The sequence below is a fragment of the Sarcophilus harrisii genome, chromosome 5, assembly GCF_902635505.1.
Source record: "Sarcophilus harrisii chromosome 5, mSarHar1.11, whole genome shotgun sequence".
NCBI classification, from domain to species: Eukaryota; Metazoa; Chordata; class Mammalia; order Dasyuromorphia; family Dasyuridae; genus Sarcophilus; species Sarcophilus harrisii.
In genome coordinates, this window is record NC_045430.1 from 183878294 (window position 1) to 183894289 (window position 15996).

Consider the following 15996-nt stretch of genomic DNA (forward strand, 5'->3'; position numbering starts at 1 on the left):
TACTCGTTTCAAATAAGAAACAACATTTATTTAGTTCTTACTATGGATCAAACATCATGCTAGGCACTAAGGATATAAAGAAAAAAGCCAAACAGGTCCTGCTCTCAAGAAGCTTACATTTAATTGGAGAAAACTACAGGTATCCACATATCAGCATATGGATAAAGTTCCTTGGAATCAGAAAAATCTGAGATGAAGTCAGTCTACAAATACTCCCTAAGAATATGACTTAAGATAAGTCACTTAACTCCTGTCCACATCAGTTTACTCTATTCGTAAAATGTGGGTAATAATAGCACCTACTATTACTATTATTCTCAGAGTAGTTGTAGGGATAATAGGAGCCAATATTTGGAAAATACTGGATAACTTAAAGAGCTAAATAAACACAAATATTTTTATATTACAAAATAATATTTTCTTCTAGGAAAGACACTATCATTTGGAGGAAGGGGGGGGGGGGAGGTGGACACCAGATGAGGAGAGACCTGAGAGAAGAGATTTTGCTTAAAATGAGCTCTGAAGGAAACTGGAGATTCTAAGAAATGGAGGTGAAGAGGAAGTGCCTTCCAGGGACATCCAACAGCACAGGAGATGAAATGTAGCGTGAGAACAGCAAGAATGCCCAGTTTGACTGTGCCATGTAATCCAGAAGGGGAGAAATGTAGATGGAGTTTGGAAAGAAAGATGGGAGTAAAATTGTAATGGGCATTAAATGCTGGATAGTGGAGGTTATATTTGATCCTACAAGTCATAAAGAGTTGTTTAAGTTTACCTAGTACTGGAGTTATATGGTGAGATCTGTACTTCAGTAATGTTATCTTGGCAGCTGTGCAGAAAATGGATTAGAGAATGGCTTAAGCCAGGGAGAGAAGAAACAATTATGGAACAGCTAGGTAGCACCAGTCCTGAATTCAGGAGGATCAGAGTTCAAAACTGGCTTCAGACACTTGACACTTACTATGTGATGTTGAATAAGTCACAATCCAGTTTGCCTTACAAAATTTGAAAAAAAAAATTAAAAATTGCAATGGTCCAGGTCAAAGATGATGAGAACTAGGTGATATCAGTGAAGTGGGGATGATGAAAATACAGATAAAGGTGTGGATGGCATTTCAATTTCTTTAATTTCAACAATAATTTAAGTACCTATATATGTCACTATGCTAAGCTTTGAAAAAGATAAACACAAAAAGTATTACAATTCCTGCTGAAAATAATTTAAAATCTAATAGGTGACTAAGTTCACAAAAAGGAAATATCACTGGTTTGGGAATATCTAAATTTAAAATTATCTGTGTTGTGTGACTTTGCACAAGTCATAACTTCTGAGGGCCTCAATTTTCTCATTTGTAAAATTAGAGGACTAGATGGCCTCTGAGGTCCATTTTTGGCTCAAAATAAATAAATCTAATTCCTGAATAAGAGATCTTAATTCTAAGAGATGTTCCTAAAAGGAAATTTCAGGGAAATACCAGACCTGCTAAGCACAGTCAAGAACAGAAGCTATTTACAAAATTTGCTTTAAGGATAATTATTTAAAGTTTTCATCTTGGTAATTTGATGCTATCCAGATTCTAGAGAGTTGACTTTTCTCCAGAAAAGTGTTTAATATCAGAATTAACATTTTGGAAAGCACTCAGGCAGATGGTCCTTTGAGTAGGGAAACTGGTAGTTCCACTCTTAGCAAGGCTGAACACACTACAGTGTGTTCCATAATCTCGTGAACGGTTTGTATAAATGCTTCGCAGCTGACACCTGAGAGAATGAATTGGTCAATAGTCCCATTATTTTGCTTTACCTTTCACTCTCAGAGATCAGTCTGGAACCAGATCTGTTTTAAATTTCCCTGAAATGACCTGAGAAATTCATTTAACTGGGAAGACAAGGGAATACTGCAACACATTGCATTTTTATTTTTAAAATGACTGTGAAAGATGTTTCAGCTTGCATTCAAAATGCAAACAATGAGCCAGATAGTCTAAACCTTACATGTCAACCTCATGGCCTAGCATTCACAGCTGCTGTTTAAGAGAATATCAAGACGAGGCTAATCAGGGAATGAAAATGGAGAGATGGAAAATGTATGAGCACTGGGATTGGATTTTTATGGATGTGTAATCAATGGCTATTCAATGTCATTACTGGCAATTTCCTGCTTTACGAGGAGGCCCAGATTTCATCATCTCCATACTTGGCCCAAACTTTATACTTTTCATTGTGGTTTGCCCACATCAGCAGCACTTTATTCTTAGCTACTTTTGGGGGTCTAGGAGGCAGCATTTAGGTAAACTTAAGGTTTAACTAGACTTGAGAAAAATTAATTCTTTTGATTTTATTCTTAAAAGACAAAAATAGCAAGTATCCCCTTTGCCCCAGAAACAGAGGTAGTGGGTGGAGTGAAATGGTTTATTCCATAGCTCAGATTCTATTTTAACATTATGCTCTTTCTAAATCTTTTTGCAATTTCAAATACTGCTCAAAGTAAAAATTAAGACTTAGAAATCACAAACTGTCGTTGCAATCATCAAGGTTGCAATGGAATATTATCTATACTTTATTTTTGATGTTATTTATTCATCTTGAATAACTTCCATTGATTTAAAAATTTCCTGAAGGTTAATCAGACAGCATATTATTCTGGGACCTCAATCCTGGCTCTGCCATTACTTTCCTATGACTCCAGGAAAATCATGCATCTGCTACATCTCATTTTTCTTAACCCTAAAATATTCACCTTACAGGGACGTTCTCTTATTCATTTTTAATGTGGTGTCACCTTATTTTTAAAAATGATTTGAAGGAAACTGACATCATCATGAAGACACAAGTATCCTTAACATAGGCGGAGAGAGGGAAATAAGATCTAGATGGGAGAACAGCAGAACAGCAGAACAGCATTTAGTAAAAAGATAGGAGTAATATAACTGAGCCATGACAGAAGGGATGGATTCAGGGAAATCTGGGAAGACTTGTATAAATTGATGAAGAATAAAGAGAGCAGAACCAGAATAATGTATACAATGACTTCAACATTATAAAAAACAACTTAGAAAGACTTGAGAATTCTCAAAATTCAATGAGTAATCATGGTTACAGAAAGCTAAGGATGAAACATGCTTCCCAGTATTTGGCAAAGAGGCAATGGACTATAGACTCAGAATGAGACATTTACTTTTAGATACAGCCAATGTGTCAATTTATTTTGTTTGTCTATTCTTGGTTGTTAAAAGGGAAGGCTTTTATTTACTTGGGGGTAGATGGGTGGGTGGAATTGTGGTTGGGAATGATACTGGTGCCAAAAAAAAGGGGGGGGGGTGGGGAGAGGACCGTCCATGAAGTGTTTAAAAAAATGCACAGAAGAAAACAGAAGGAAGTACAGATGGGGACATGAATAAGCAAGACAATGTTGGTACTAGTACATTAAATTTAATATCTGGTAACCCTGCATTGTCATGGAGATGAGACATACTCAAGCAGATGTTATTTAAAGACCATCAGTTAGTGACATTTTCATAGAGACTCCTGAGACTGCTTTCTGAAGATTTTTGGGAAGAACTGGCAGAAGGTCAGGAAAAAAAGACTGTCCTCCATCTTGGGATCATATACACAAACAAGAGTTGAGCTGGCACAGAATATCCAGGTATGAACCCCCCAGTTCCTCCTTTGTGAGAAACTTACAAACTACCCTTGCTGCTGCTGCTGCTTCAAATATTGAGTGTGATGCTATTATTGATAAGAGTTGATCTGACAAATAAAGAGAACCAAGGTTGGTGTGCTCATCAAATCAGCCCTCAGAGACAATTCCTTCCTTCCCACTTCTGTTCCAGAAGTGGTAGCAACTCCCATTAACTGCTCTACTTGCCCAGAGTTTTTCTTGTTTGGTGATTAATGATAGCAGTACAAGTATAAATTTAGGGAAGAGCTGATGTGCAAAGGCAGAAAGAGGCGTTTCATTTTAACCCATGAAACAGAAAGGTGGCACAGAGTATTTCACTCCAGTGTTCATAAATGGTTCATAAAAGTGCCGTAGTCAGGCACACTCAAATTGTACTCTTAAACCACCTCAAGGTTTAGATTTTAAACAGAAATCAATTCTCTAATATTAACTAAATGCCCTATGGACACAGGAACAAGGATTCTTTGACCAAGAATATCTCATATGTTATCTCCCTTGGATCCCTAACCAGTGTTTATATGTGTTTCTTCCTGGATACAACCTAAGTCTGCCCAACTTTCCCTTGAGAATAACTTTACCTGAGAACTACTCTTTTGTGTAGAACAGCTAAGATTAGGTTAACCTTTATCCTACACAGCCCTTATGAGCTCAATGAAGAGGCAAATCATGTGAAATATATGTATTATATAAAGTTCCATTCCAGAGTTTTGGTGAACCATAGGGCAATCCCAGCTAAATTTGCAAAAGAATTCCCCATTTTGAATTTTAAATATACCCTTTAAAAGAGTATCTATCCATAATAGAGAAATGAGATTTCATTGACAAACCTGTTTTTTTTTTTTTTTTTTTTTGTAGGAAAATATTCATTTTAACTATCGCTTATCAAGTTCACAATTTTAAGAAAAGAAAATTTGGGGAGGGGGGAATAAAAAAGAGAGCACTGGACTGGGAACCAAAAGATCTATTTTAAAGTCAGAGGCTCCTCCTGCCTCTGAGATTTTAGGAAAATCACTGATGGGCTTCAAAACAAGGACTTTGGATTAGAATGACTTTTTTTTTTTTTTTTTTTTAAAGCTCTAAAGCTGTAATCCCATGATCTTTTAGGCTCCCCACCACAATCTTTATTATGAATATTTAAGGATCATAGTATCATAAAATATTAGAGCTAGAATTTGGAGGATCTGGTTGAATCTTTTCATTCTATATAGAGGCCAAAGGAAGTTAAGGGAAGGTCACACTGTCAGTGGCCAAGCTAAGCCCCCAGTTGTTTCAAGGATAGTGCTTTTCCTATTACACACCATGCTGAATCTCCTGACATGCATATCAGTTACCACTGTAACAATAAGTTCTCATACTATGGGTCTCAGGACTTTTTTACACTCTCACAAATTATTAAGAATCCCTCATAAAGCTTTTGTTGGCTTTACAGATATCAATATTTACAATATTAGAAATTCAAAAATATTTTTGAATAGTGAAGTTTTGATTTCTCATATCCCTTGAAAGGATTTCAGGGACTACCAGAGTAGCTGAACCACGCTGTTTTCAGTACATTCAGTGATGCTCTGGAGCCAAGTTTCAAACCCAAATGGCCAACTGTTAAAATTTTTAGTGTAAGCATTTACAGCTCAGAAACCAGCAAAGGCTACAAATTTATTATTTTGTTGACTGTTTAGAGTCTAGGCTCTAGACCTAAGAGAATATGTGAATAATACAGATTAAACTTAAAAGGGCATTATGAATTTGTTTGTGTTTTGATGAGCCAGTTAAAGCTTTACCAGCAAACTCATGGCTGCACCACAAAAATAACCACTTAGGAATGTATTTCTTCTTTAAAAAAATCAATATATACCTAGATATCTTGCTACTTTTTTGGACTACTCTTCCAATGTACCCAATATCACGTTTGCCAAAAGGCTATTAAGACATACCTACACCTTGTGGGTAAAATAAAGTAAGATAAACATATCCTACTTCCATCCCTACTAGAAATCAATCATTCTTAAAGTGATTTGTTTAATCCCCAGTTACCCGTTTTACCTCTTAATCTAAAATGAGATGGGATAAGACTTGTTTAAAGGACAAAAGATGCTAATTTTTTTTTTTTTTTTTTAATCACAGGAGACTAGAGGTGCCTTGAAGACAATGCAACTATGAGAGAGGAACACATTACTACCACTACTTAGAAAACCATCTGAAAAACTTACTGCATAGACTAAAAATGCACCACCACCTCTGACACACAAACATAGATGCAACAGGAAAAAACAAAAACAGAACGTACAACTGAACAAAAAAGTTTAAAGAAAAAAAATGTTATATTTTCATTTGGTGGAAACAGAAAAGATCCATAACCACATTCACCCTTAATAAAATTCCAGTACTACTGTTGCTATGCTGAACAGAAAGCAAGCTTTAGTTGGTTCTCTGAGGTGATCTCTCTATAAAACTGAATATAACAAAACCAAATCTGCTCTTTTGCTTCAAAGGACAGTTTGCCATCCATGATCAACTTCTCTTATAGATAAGCTCATTGCACTTGAAATACTTTACTTTCTACACTGATTTCTTCTCCTTATCATTTTTTTTCTTTTACCTTTAAAAATCTATTCAGGTCTCAAAGTAACAGTAAAGTCATCATGAGCCTAGTTCTCTCAACCGTCTATAGCTATACCTCCTCTGTCCTCCCTTTTTTGGTAGACCAACTTTTTAAGTGGGTAATCCTATAGAAGCCTCCATTCTCTCATCATGAATTTGTCTAAATATATATTTATAAGTGGCCTACTGGGAGTACAGACAAAAACCAAAAAAGCAAATTCTTGCCGTCACAGATCTTAACAGTTGATTAGTTTATTTTTTCTTCCATTTGGTTCCTGTTTCACACTGCCCTAAATATTACTAATTAATTAAATCAACTAAATTTCTCCATGACCAAATCTCAATTATCTTTAACTCTTAACCATACCTCTTCTCACTAGTAACCTTTTCTTCCTCAATAGTAACTGTCATTTCCCTTTCTTCCTTCATCTTCCTCCCCCCCCCCAACCCCTACTGCTATTAACTTGTAACGAAGGCTGTCTTAGATCCAATGCTAGTCATCTAAATGCACATTTTTCTGTACTCATGTGACTTCAATGGCCTCTTTTATGCATGAAGGCTACCAAATTTAACTCCAACCCTCATCTCACAGAAGCTCCACTTCTGCTGCTTCTTTGTCCACAGAACTGATCACCTTTCATGTGAATCTCCTTTATAAAAAGGTGAAAATTAGAGCTTTCCCCTTTCCTAGGGGAATCCATTACCTCTCAAGTATTTTCACTGATTTTGACTTTTCAGGTTCAAAACTATGGGATAATTTAAAATTTTCTCTTCCTATTTCACCATTAAATCTTGTTTATTTTTCCACAATCTCTCCTAAATCCATTCCTTACTCTTTGGACACAGTCTAGATTAGACAATATATCACTTAAATTATTCTCCTAGCCTCCTAGTCCAGATGTTTACTTCCATGCTATTCTTGATGCTTACTCTTACATATAATAACAACCTTTTAAAAAGCCATTTGAATAAAAAAAAAAAAAATGATCCACACTGCAATTCCTATGTCACTGCCTAAGTATGTACTTTGCCACAACTGTCTTAATTGCTAGGGCTTAACAGGCCTTCTCTCATACCCAATTTGGTCTTCTACCCTACTTGCCTTCTTCATGTCAGCACCTTTACATTTCCTCTCTTAATTTAAATAGCCAAAGCTGCTCAAACTTCCTCTTCTTTACAAAACTTCCTGAACCCGATTTCTTCTGGATATAATCAACGTAGCAAATCCTCTGCAGACCAGGACACTGATTTTCGTAGGCAGCTAACAACAGTTCTAGTCATTGGCCTGGGCAGATGTTGCAAGGAAACTGAATATGGGATCCAGTTTTCATGACAGCAACAAGGTTTAATACATTTGTATGCTACTCGAACATTTTCTACAGATGTTCTCACTGCTTTTCAAAATTAGGACTAAATAAAGCGTTAGTCATTAACTGAATGCTTGGTTTGCCTTTAAGGATGATGAGTAAACATTACTAATTATACAAATTATCTATTCCTTTTAAAGGCAAGGCAGTACTTCTATATTATTGGATCGAACATTTAAGAGCTACCTTAAGTGACCTAAAAATCAAGGTGTATCATTCTTAAGCACTAAAATGACCAAAACTTTCAGCAGTATTTTGCTTTTATCAGAGTAGGAGAATGAAGATATTATGGGAAGAAGGACTTCTGTTGGAAAGAGAGGGAGAGTATAGATTGGTAGTAATAATGATGGCGATATTTAAAAGAGAGTCAAGCCAACATTTTTAAAATATATCAAAGTTCAGAAGGGGGACAAAAATGGGGCAAGTTTGTTATGTTAAATTTAACATTCACTTAAAAAACTATACTTAATTTATAGTTTCCTAAGATACTTTTCTAAGCAATTGTTTGGTTCCTTTTATATTAAAAATGTTGATTTGTAGCTTAATTCACAATAAAAGAAAAAGAAAAGAAAAAAAATTAAATGCTGTCAATCATAAATTCAGCGTATACATCAAAATCAATCTTTAGAGGCAACAAATACAGCTGAAAGGTAGATAAGTGCAAAAACACAACTTTGCTTTGTGATATTACAAAGGCATATGATCTTTCTCATTTCTCTAACAGCTTTTTCCTCCAACCCCATCATTTATATGCACTGACCAAAGAAATAATGTTAAAGTTTGGAATAGGCATTTTTCACATGCAGGGGGGAAATCTTGAAAAATCCTTTAATGTGCTTAGTTACAACTATGCTTTCTCTTTTGTGTTAGGTACTTCTCACATATTCTGTCTTCCTCTGGATCATTCAATAATACATGCATAATGCTTTGCAAACCTTCAAGAGTCTTTATAAATACAAACTATTAACTAAATTGATTTGCAGGCAAAAACCAAATCTATTTCCCTTGGCATTCTACAATCCCACTACAATCTGCTGAAAATAATGTGAATATTAGCTAAGAAAATCCAAAAAACATTAACAAGTACATATTGTTTTCAGATAGCATTTGGTATTATACAAACCAAAATGAAGCTGATAATTCTTTGGAATAAAAGCAGCAAAGAAACACAAAATTAATCTGCCTATTCTATCACTTAAAAGTTCCATTTCACAATTAACCCTTCTTACACAGTTAAGCCTTAATGTGGTCATGTGAAAGAAAAAGAAATTAGGAAAACAAACAAGCAAGCAAACAAAAAAAGCCCAAGCTTTTTTGGGACATCTACATCAATGTGAAAACCTACTCAGTAGACTACAGTTAAGGATTGTCAGAAATTGTATTCCCCAATCTCCCTTTAGTTCATGGAATGGCTTGGGGTTAAAAAAAAAAAAAAAGAAAAAGAAAAAAAGAAAAGAAACCATCTTATTCTTAGTCTCCATCACTTTTTAGTTAGAAATGCTTAAGAAATAAGTTTTATGTTTCCCACTTACCTTAAGATGACTGTATGAAAAGAAACCAGAAAGCAGGTAGTGCATTTCAAAAAAAAAAAAAAAAAAAAAAGGGTGGGGGGGAGCAGACAGGCAGAACAAATAATAAATATCTTATGGAGAACCAATGGAGTTGAAATATCAATGAATAAAACTACTATTCAATCATTCCCAATCAATTCTTTCATCTACCTTGTATTGTGAAGAATAATTAAAAGCAGATGTTAGTGATACAGAAAAATTCAAGATAGAAAAGACACACTATAGGACCAGATATACAAAGAATTTTTAAAAACATGGTATCGATTTTTATTTGAACAAAATTAATAAGTGGCTAGTTGTTTCTTTTAAAATGTCTATAATTTGAGCATCTATTAGCTAAGTCTTGGAAATAGTTTTTAAAATTATTTAGCCCACAAAAATTTCTATTCATCATGCACCTGCTTCCCTTTATAGATTATTGGTAAAGGAAGCTATAGGAGGTAGAAAGGGTTAAAAGAGTACAAACATATGCTTGCTAATAAACCATTTACCAATACAGATTCTTGTGAAGATATTCACTTCTGGACCTAAATCCAAAAAAGGTCAAGGCCTAGTTATCATTAGCAATGTCCTGGATATTTAGGACAATGATTTTCCTTGTAGTTCTTAAAAACAAAATTCCAAATGATGTAGATCACTATTGATTGCCAGAAATAATAATCTCAAAGAGTCGCTTCTAGAAGAAGTCGTGATGTAGAGATAACCTGGATTTCAGTCCTCCACATGCCTCTGCCACAAACAAGCTGCATGATGGGGGCAAATTACTTCTCTCCCCCAGGCAACCTCCTACAAAGTTATATTGGCCATCTACATCAGTGGATGAATGATTAAATCATAGATACATACAGGAGCTACTTTGAATCACACCCATTTTCTTAAGAAGTATTGACAAAACTTTGCAAAGAGTTATCCCTTTGAAGAAAATTTCTCTTAACTGCCTCATGTGGGTAAAAAAAAACATTCTTTACTTATTGCCACTGGAACTGGGTAAAAACATATGGGGAGACAAACAAATGGCTTCAGTGATTCAATATTAAGTGTACGTACCAAGGAATTCAGCTCTCACTTGGATAACCAAAGGTACTTCATCTGAATTAGGAGAGCTATGACTAGTATCATACCACATAGGATGCCCTGAATTGGATTTCTGAAAGCTTGTTCATCTTAAATGCATCATAGTTTTCAGTGTCAAAACAAACATTGGTCCTGAAAGCCTGTTTTCTGGAAGCCCAGAAAACATGTGGCAGCACATTTAGCAGTTCTGTCTTTTCAAGTGTTACTTTCTTAAATCTCAATAACATCACAGAGAGGTAGGGCTAACTCATTTTACAGAAAGAGGCAACAATTTCACTGATTTACCCAAGGCCCAATTGACCCCTTAACAGCATTAATACATTTTACAAGTATCTAATTCCAATATAGTTTTGTGTTGGTTTAAAAACAAAGTAAACAAGTTCACAACCGTATCACTTTTTTCCCTGAACCAATGCAAATCTATGATGACAAAGTTTTAATCTGGATCAATAGTTTCCACAGTCAAACTCCATGTCTTAGGGCAAGATTAAACATTTTTATAAGTACAGTACAAATATGAAAGAAAACCAAGAAGTGGTCAATTCCATCCTCTAATGTATTACAGGATGGAGCTATGATTTTGAAGATCTGTGCATCTGATATCCAAGCTGTAAATATTCTTTTTAATGGGGCACAAAGGCTGAAAGTGCAACAGTGAGAGATCTGAATTTCTTGAGCTAATTCACAGCTAGACAGAAAGCAGGCAGATTCCTTCCTGGTATCAGGAAAATCTGAGCTCTGTCTAATATCATTTTGTTCAATGGTATGACATTATTTGTCCCACCAAACACTGTGGGTTAAGAAATATTTGTAATTTGAGGGTTCTTTACAAGACCTCAGTAATAAGGATAGACGATTTCTGCTTAAGTTGCTGAAGATCTTGATGGTCAGATATGTTGATTTCCAAGAGGAAAGGGGATAGCAAGAACTGAGCCCCGGCCCAAATGGTCTTCTTTTATTTCTTGATCTCATAATTCCTTTACATGCTGAAGATTTAATTCCCATTCTAACAAATAGAAATATAAACCAACACTGACTGATCATCACAATTGTTTAAAACCCATACATTAAATATAAACAAAAATGGGAAAAAAAAAACCAAAGGTCATCAAGTTTTGTGTTTTATTTAAGATTTTAGTTTTAATTCTGAAGAAAGAGGTACATTTCCTTGTTTTTAGTTTTAGCGTCAGGTTATAACCATGTTTATGTTTCCTTTTTTTCCTGTCTTTTCAATACTGCACAAATGTCCAGAAACTACAGGGTTAAGTAAAAGCTGCAGGCAGAGGAGGTCAAAGGTTTCGCTCCTGATGGTGATCATATGGCCCCAATGCAGTGCTATCCCAGAGTGCCCTAGTCAGGTGAATTTAACTTAAAAAAAAAAAAAAAAAAAAAAGAGAGAGAGAGTGAGAGAGAGAGAGAGAGAGAGAGAGAGAGAGAGAGAGAAAGAGAGAGAGACTGATAGAGGAGACAGAAAGACTACAAAAATATCATTTGTATTTCGGCTGCTTATAATTATATTGTTTATATGTTAGGTATTAAATCGAATACTTAAAAAAAAAAAACCAACTTTTTAAACTTTAAATCTAAAGCCAAAATTGTTTAAATCTCATTTCCCCCTTCTTTATGAATTCTTTAGCAACAGGCCAGTTACTTCTACAGATCAATTTGTCTTTCCGTCAACTTCCATGTCAACTCTCTTGCTTCAAGATACAATCAAGTCCCCCCTGACAACTTACCAAAAGAAAAAAAAAAAAGATTAAAATAAAATAAAAGCATTTTCCCTGCATAGTGATATGCTGAATATAAGATGGATACCTAGACCACTGCTCCCCCCCCATATATTCAGCAATCTCATTTAAATTAATTTGGTTTTGAAACTGCAGTTTGATTCTGCATTTACTCATTTAAATGACCTTCTACAGATTAATCGTCATTTTCTGCTACGCAGAAAATGTCATTATTATGTGCAAAAGACAAACAGTAATTTTCTAAGCATCAAGACTGCCCTTTAATTTCATTCAAAATCACTCTCTCTCTCTCTCTCTCTCTCTCACACACACACACACACACACACACACACACAAACACACATACACACACACACACACACACACACACACACTCGCTCTCTCTGACTTTCTCTCTTTCTCCTCCTTAAAAGGCATTTTAGGAAATAATCAACAGTGTTGGTTGAACACTGGATCAGCAAAAACTCTTCTGGTTTAAAAGAAAAAAAAAAAAAAAAAAAAAAAAAAGGTAATGACCCTGTGATCGCATTGCATCTGGGGGTGGGAAGAAAGGGAAAAAAGAGTTGATCAGGAACTGGATTCTTCAGAAAGAAAGTTATGAGAAGGGTACTGTGGGTAAGTTGAGAGGGAGGAGACAGGGCGGGGCAATTCCTGCATTTCTAATGGTTTTTTTCTCCTTCTCTAATGGCGGTCCAGTGCAGAACTCTGTAGTAAATCTGTCGGGGTTTTGCTGGGTGGTCTGAAGGCGGTCTGAAAGCCTGGGGGTGGGGAATGGAAACTGGTGGGATTTGAAGGGGGAGAATAAGGATTCCAGCTGGCTCTGTGCAGAGGGATCTGTGTGCTGAAGGGGTTACTGTGATGGGTTTGTGACGGAGCAGCACTGGGGCCGTCCATCTCTGTGAGGGCCTGAAGGGATTTTAGCCAGTGTGGAGGATTGTCATCTTGAAGAGAGTCTAAATTATTTCCTGTTGATGCTGGGATACCTGACAAGAAAAGAAAAAGGGGAAAATTTGTTGAATTTATACAGAAACATGAAGTTAATTCAACAAACAGAAAACATGATTAGTTTGTACAAATATATATACCCATATTAAAACATACTTTCCTTCCCCAAACAATCTTAAGATCTTTTGCCTCCCCTTCACCCATGACCAAAGCTTTTTTGAGGATACCCACATCTTAAAAAGCCCATGCCTTCCCCTCCAAATACAGGGGCCTAGTCCCTTATCTTCAGTAAAGACACAAGTACAAAACTGATTTCCAGTAATTCTATGGAGACATTTCTTAATAGCACTTTCCCCTCTCTAATAGGGATAGATAAGTAAATAGAATAGCCTTATAAAAGAGAGCTTTATAAACAAGTGGAGTATGTCCCTTTTAAAATATACAAGTCAACCCATTTGGTGCCTTAGGACCTTGATTTTACACACATGTCAGAAGTAATACCTACTTGGACCTATAGAAGTGCATTAGGCACTTTGCTTTATGAAAATTATTAGGTACACAGAGAAAGCCTAATAAATCAAGTACGCACACACCTAGATATTCCACGAGGCCGCCCGGCGCTTACAGCTTTGTGAAATGAAGACTATTTTGAAGAAACTACTGCATAATGACTCAAGCTTTCAGCTGTTGATTTAACTTGTGCTAAATACCAACATGATGGTAGTCAGTGGAGCTGAAGGAGCAAGAGAGTTACCTGTGATGATGGCGGGGTCCATCCAGCTGCCAGGGCTGTCCCAATTCAGGCTGTCCGTGGGGGCAGTGTTGGACGTTGGTGCACTGTGGTTGGCGTTGGAGGGGGAAGAAGCATTGGGCAGTCCACCAAAGTTGATGTTAATGTTGGGTAGAAGTGCCCTTAGCCCGTCCTGCCATTCCTTCATATTTAAACTCTCTACAGAACTGTTGTTGTCTGGGAGATTTACCAACAAAAAATGAAAGATAAAAAAAAAAAATAAAAAGCTGAAGTTAGAAACATATGTCCTTCTTTGGTGGGCAGGGATTTTTATTTTTATTTTTATATTTTTTGGTATTAAGCACTTACTATGGGTTGCCTTCTCACAGGATAAAATAGGTTGGGATTTTAAGCAATTAGGAGCTCAGAGTCATTGAAATGAAAGGGGGAAAATAACCCTTTAAAGGGCAGGAAATTGAATTCCCTTGTGTAGCTTCTCCAAAATTTTATCCTTTTGTCATCAGTATTTTAGAACACAATTTTGTAACAACAAGATGAAGGTTCAGTCTGTGAGGTGTTCAGGCTGCTGAGCTGTTCTTTTCTAACAAAGGACAAAAGAGTACAAAGCTGAACATATAGGCTTATTTCTGAGCTCATTAAAATGAAAAGCTAAGCATGATCTAAGAACAAAACAAAACAAAACAAAAAAACACATTAATAGAAAAGAAAGCAATCACAAATTCTTCTAATTGTAAAACTGGAGATGCATTTCAGAGGGAGAAAGTAGCAATGGGCTATTGAATTTGAAAAAATTCAATTCAACAAACATCTGTAATGCCTTCAATCTGTGCCAAGTACTGTGGTAAGCACTGGGGATGCAAATACCAAAAACTGAAAAAACAAAACCAAAAACTGAAAAAACAAAACAAAAAACAGGAAAACAGAAAAACAAACAAACAAAAAACAAAACAAAACAAAAAACAACCCAAACTGCAAATCTCCTGCTCTCAAAGAGCTTACATTCTACTGGAGAAGAGAGGCGTTTTCTTTAATTTCAAGAGTGAAGGGAATCAGGGCAAAGAGACCTTTTAGAATAATATCAAACAGAAAACTGACTACTATTTTCAAATGGGTTTACCAATCACACAAAGTAGTGCTATTATCTGCTCAGAATGCCAGTGTCTTCTGGACATGTTTTAATTTACCATCAAATATATGATAATTTACTATCAAGGTTCTGAAACCTTTCACTACAGAACCTAAAAAATGAACCAGTATTTCCTAAAAAAGAATGAATTATTAGTTTTTCAAATCCACATAAGTCAAATTAGTTGATAAGAGTTACAGTATCCACAGTCCAATTGTGTGTCTTTTGAACAATAATTATAAATGGGATAAAATACAAAGGATAAGACCACTCTACTTTTGAAAGCAGACACAGATACAATGATTATAGGTTTTAAATAATCTCTGGATCTCTAAAACTGATTATGAATCACTATTGATAATTTTATATGATTTTAAGTATTTATTTTAAAAAACCTTGGGTTTCCTAAAACTTATTTTGTTTTATACGTATCACTTATGTACAACTATTTGTAATTAATCTAAAAACATACTAATCCATTTACAGTACTATCCATGTATTATATTTGCATTTTGTGGACGGCAAATTGATTTTTAATGGGTCAAAATACTATAGAATATAAAACCCCAACAGCTTGTGAGGCCCAAGTTTGCAAGGAGGCAAGAAACAGAAGAATAAAAAAAACCTGAGGAATTGAGATAACCAGCTGGAGACACAGAGCATGTAAGAAGCCTGGGGACTAGCTAGGTACCACAGGGAGTATTTGAGCAAAAGAACAAAATGAGCTTGAAACTTATCAGAAAAGGATTTCACCACCAGCATAATCCTAATACAGACTTAATTACAAATTATGCTGGTGGTCATGGCATTGAGCAGGATTATAATTGTAACATCTTCCCTTTAAAGCAAGTTTTACTTAGTAAAAACTAAATTAAGATTTTTTTTTTCAAATAAGACAAATGAAATTATCTAGCAATGAAGACTTTTTAGAAAAGTTATAAAAAGCTATATCATACAAGGAAATGCTCTGGGAGTTTACTAAGGAAGGGTTGATGAGTTGACGAATGAGTTCACAAAAAGACAGTTACAGGCACCCAAATGGTAATATCAGGAAAGAATCATGCAAAGAAGTGAAATAAAGGATAATAAAGAAATATGATGAAAAAAGGGGGCCTGTTCAAGATCATAATGAAAGAC

The 15996-nt window shown here is 35.4% G+C and overlaps 1 protein-coding gene across 3 annotated transcripts in view; it reads right to left on the reverse strand.

Moving 5' to 3' along the window:
• Positions 1–15996, reverse strand: part of CNOT4 (CCR4-NOT transcription complex subunit 4) — a 116305-nt gene that overhangs the window by 4273 nt on the left and 96036 nt on the right. Inside the window, exons 11-12 of one of the 3 annotated variants that reach the window (XM_031939117.1) lie at positions 13737–13949; positions 12389–13020 (exon numbers count right to left, since the gene is read on the reverse strand). The exons of 1 other annotated variant lie outside the window; for it this stretch is intronic. In XM_031939117.1, the coding sequence (XP_031794977.1) occupies positions 12719–13020; positions 13737–13949 (515 nt within the window). In that variant the 3' untranslated portion in view covers positions 12389–12718. Of the gene's footprint in view, positions 1–12388; positions 13021–13736; positions 13950–15996 lie in introns of those variants that run through there. One more of the 3 variants, XM_031939118.1, reaches the window with a different exon arrangement.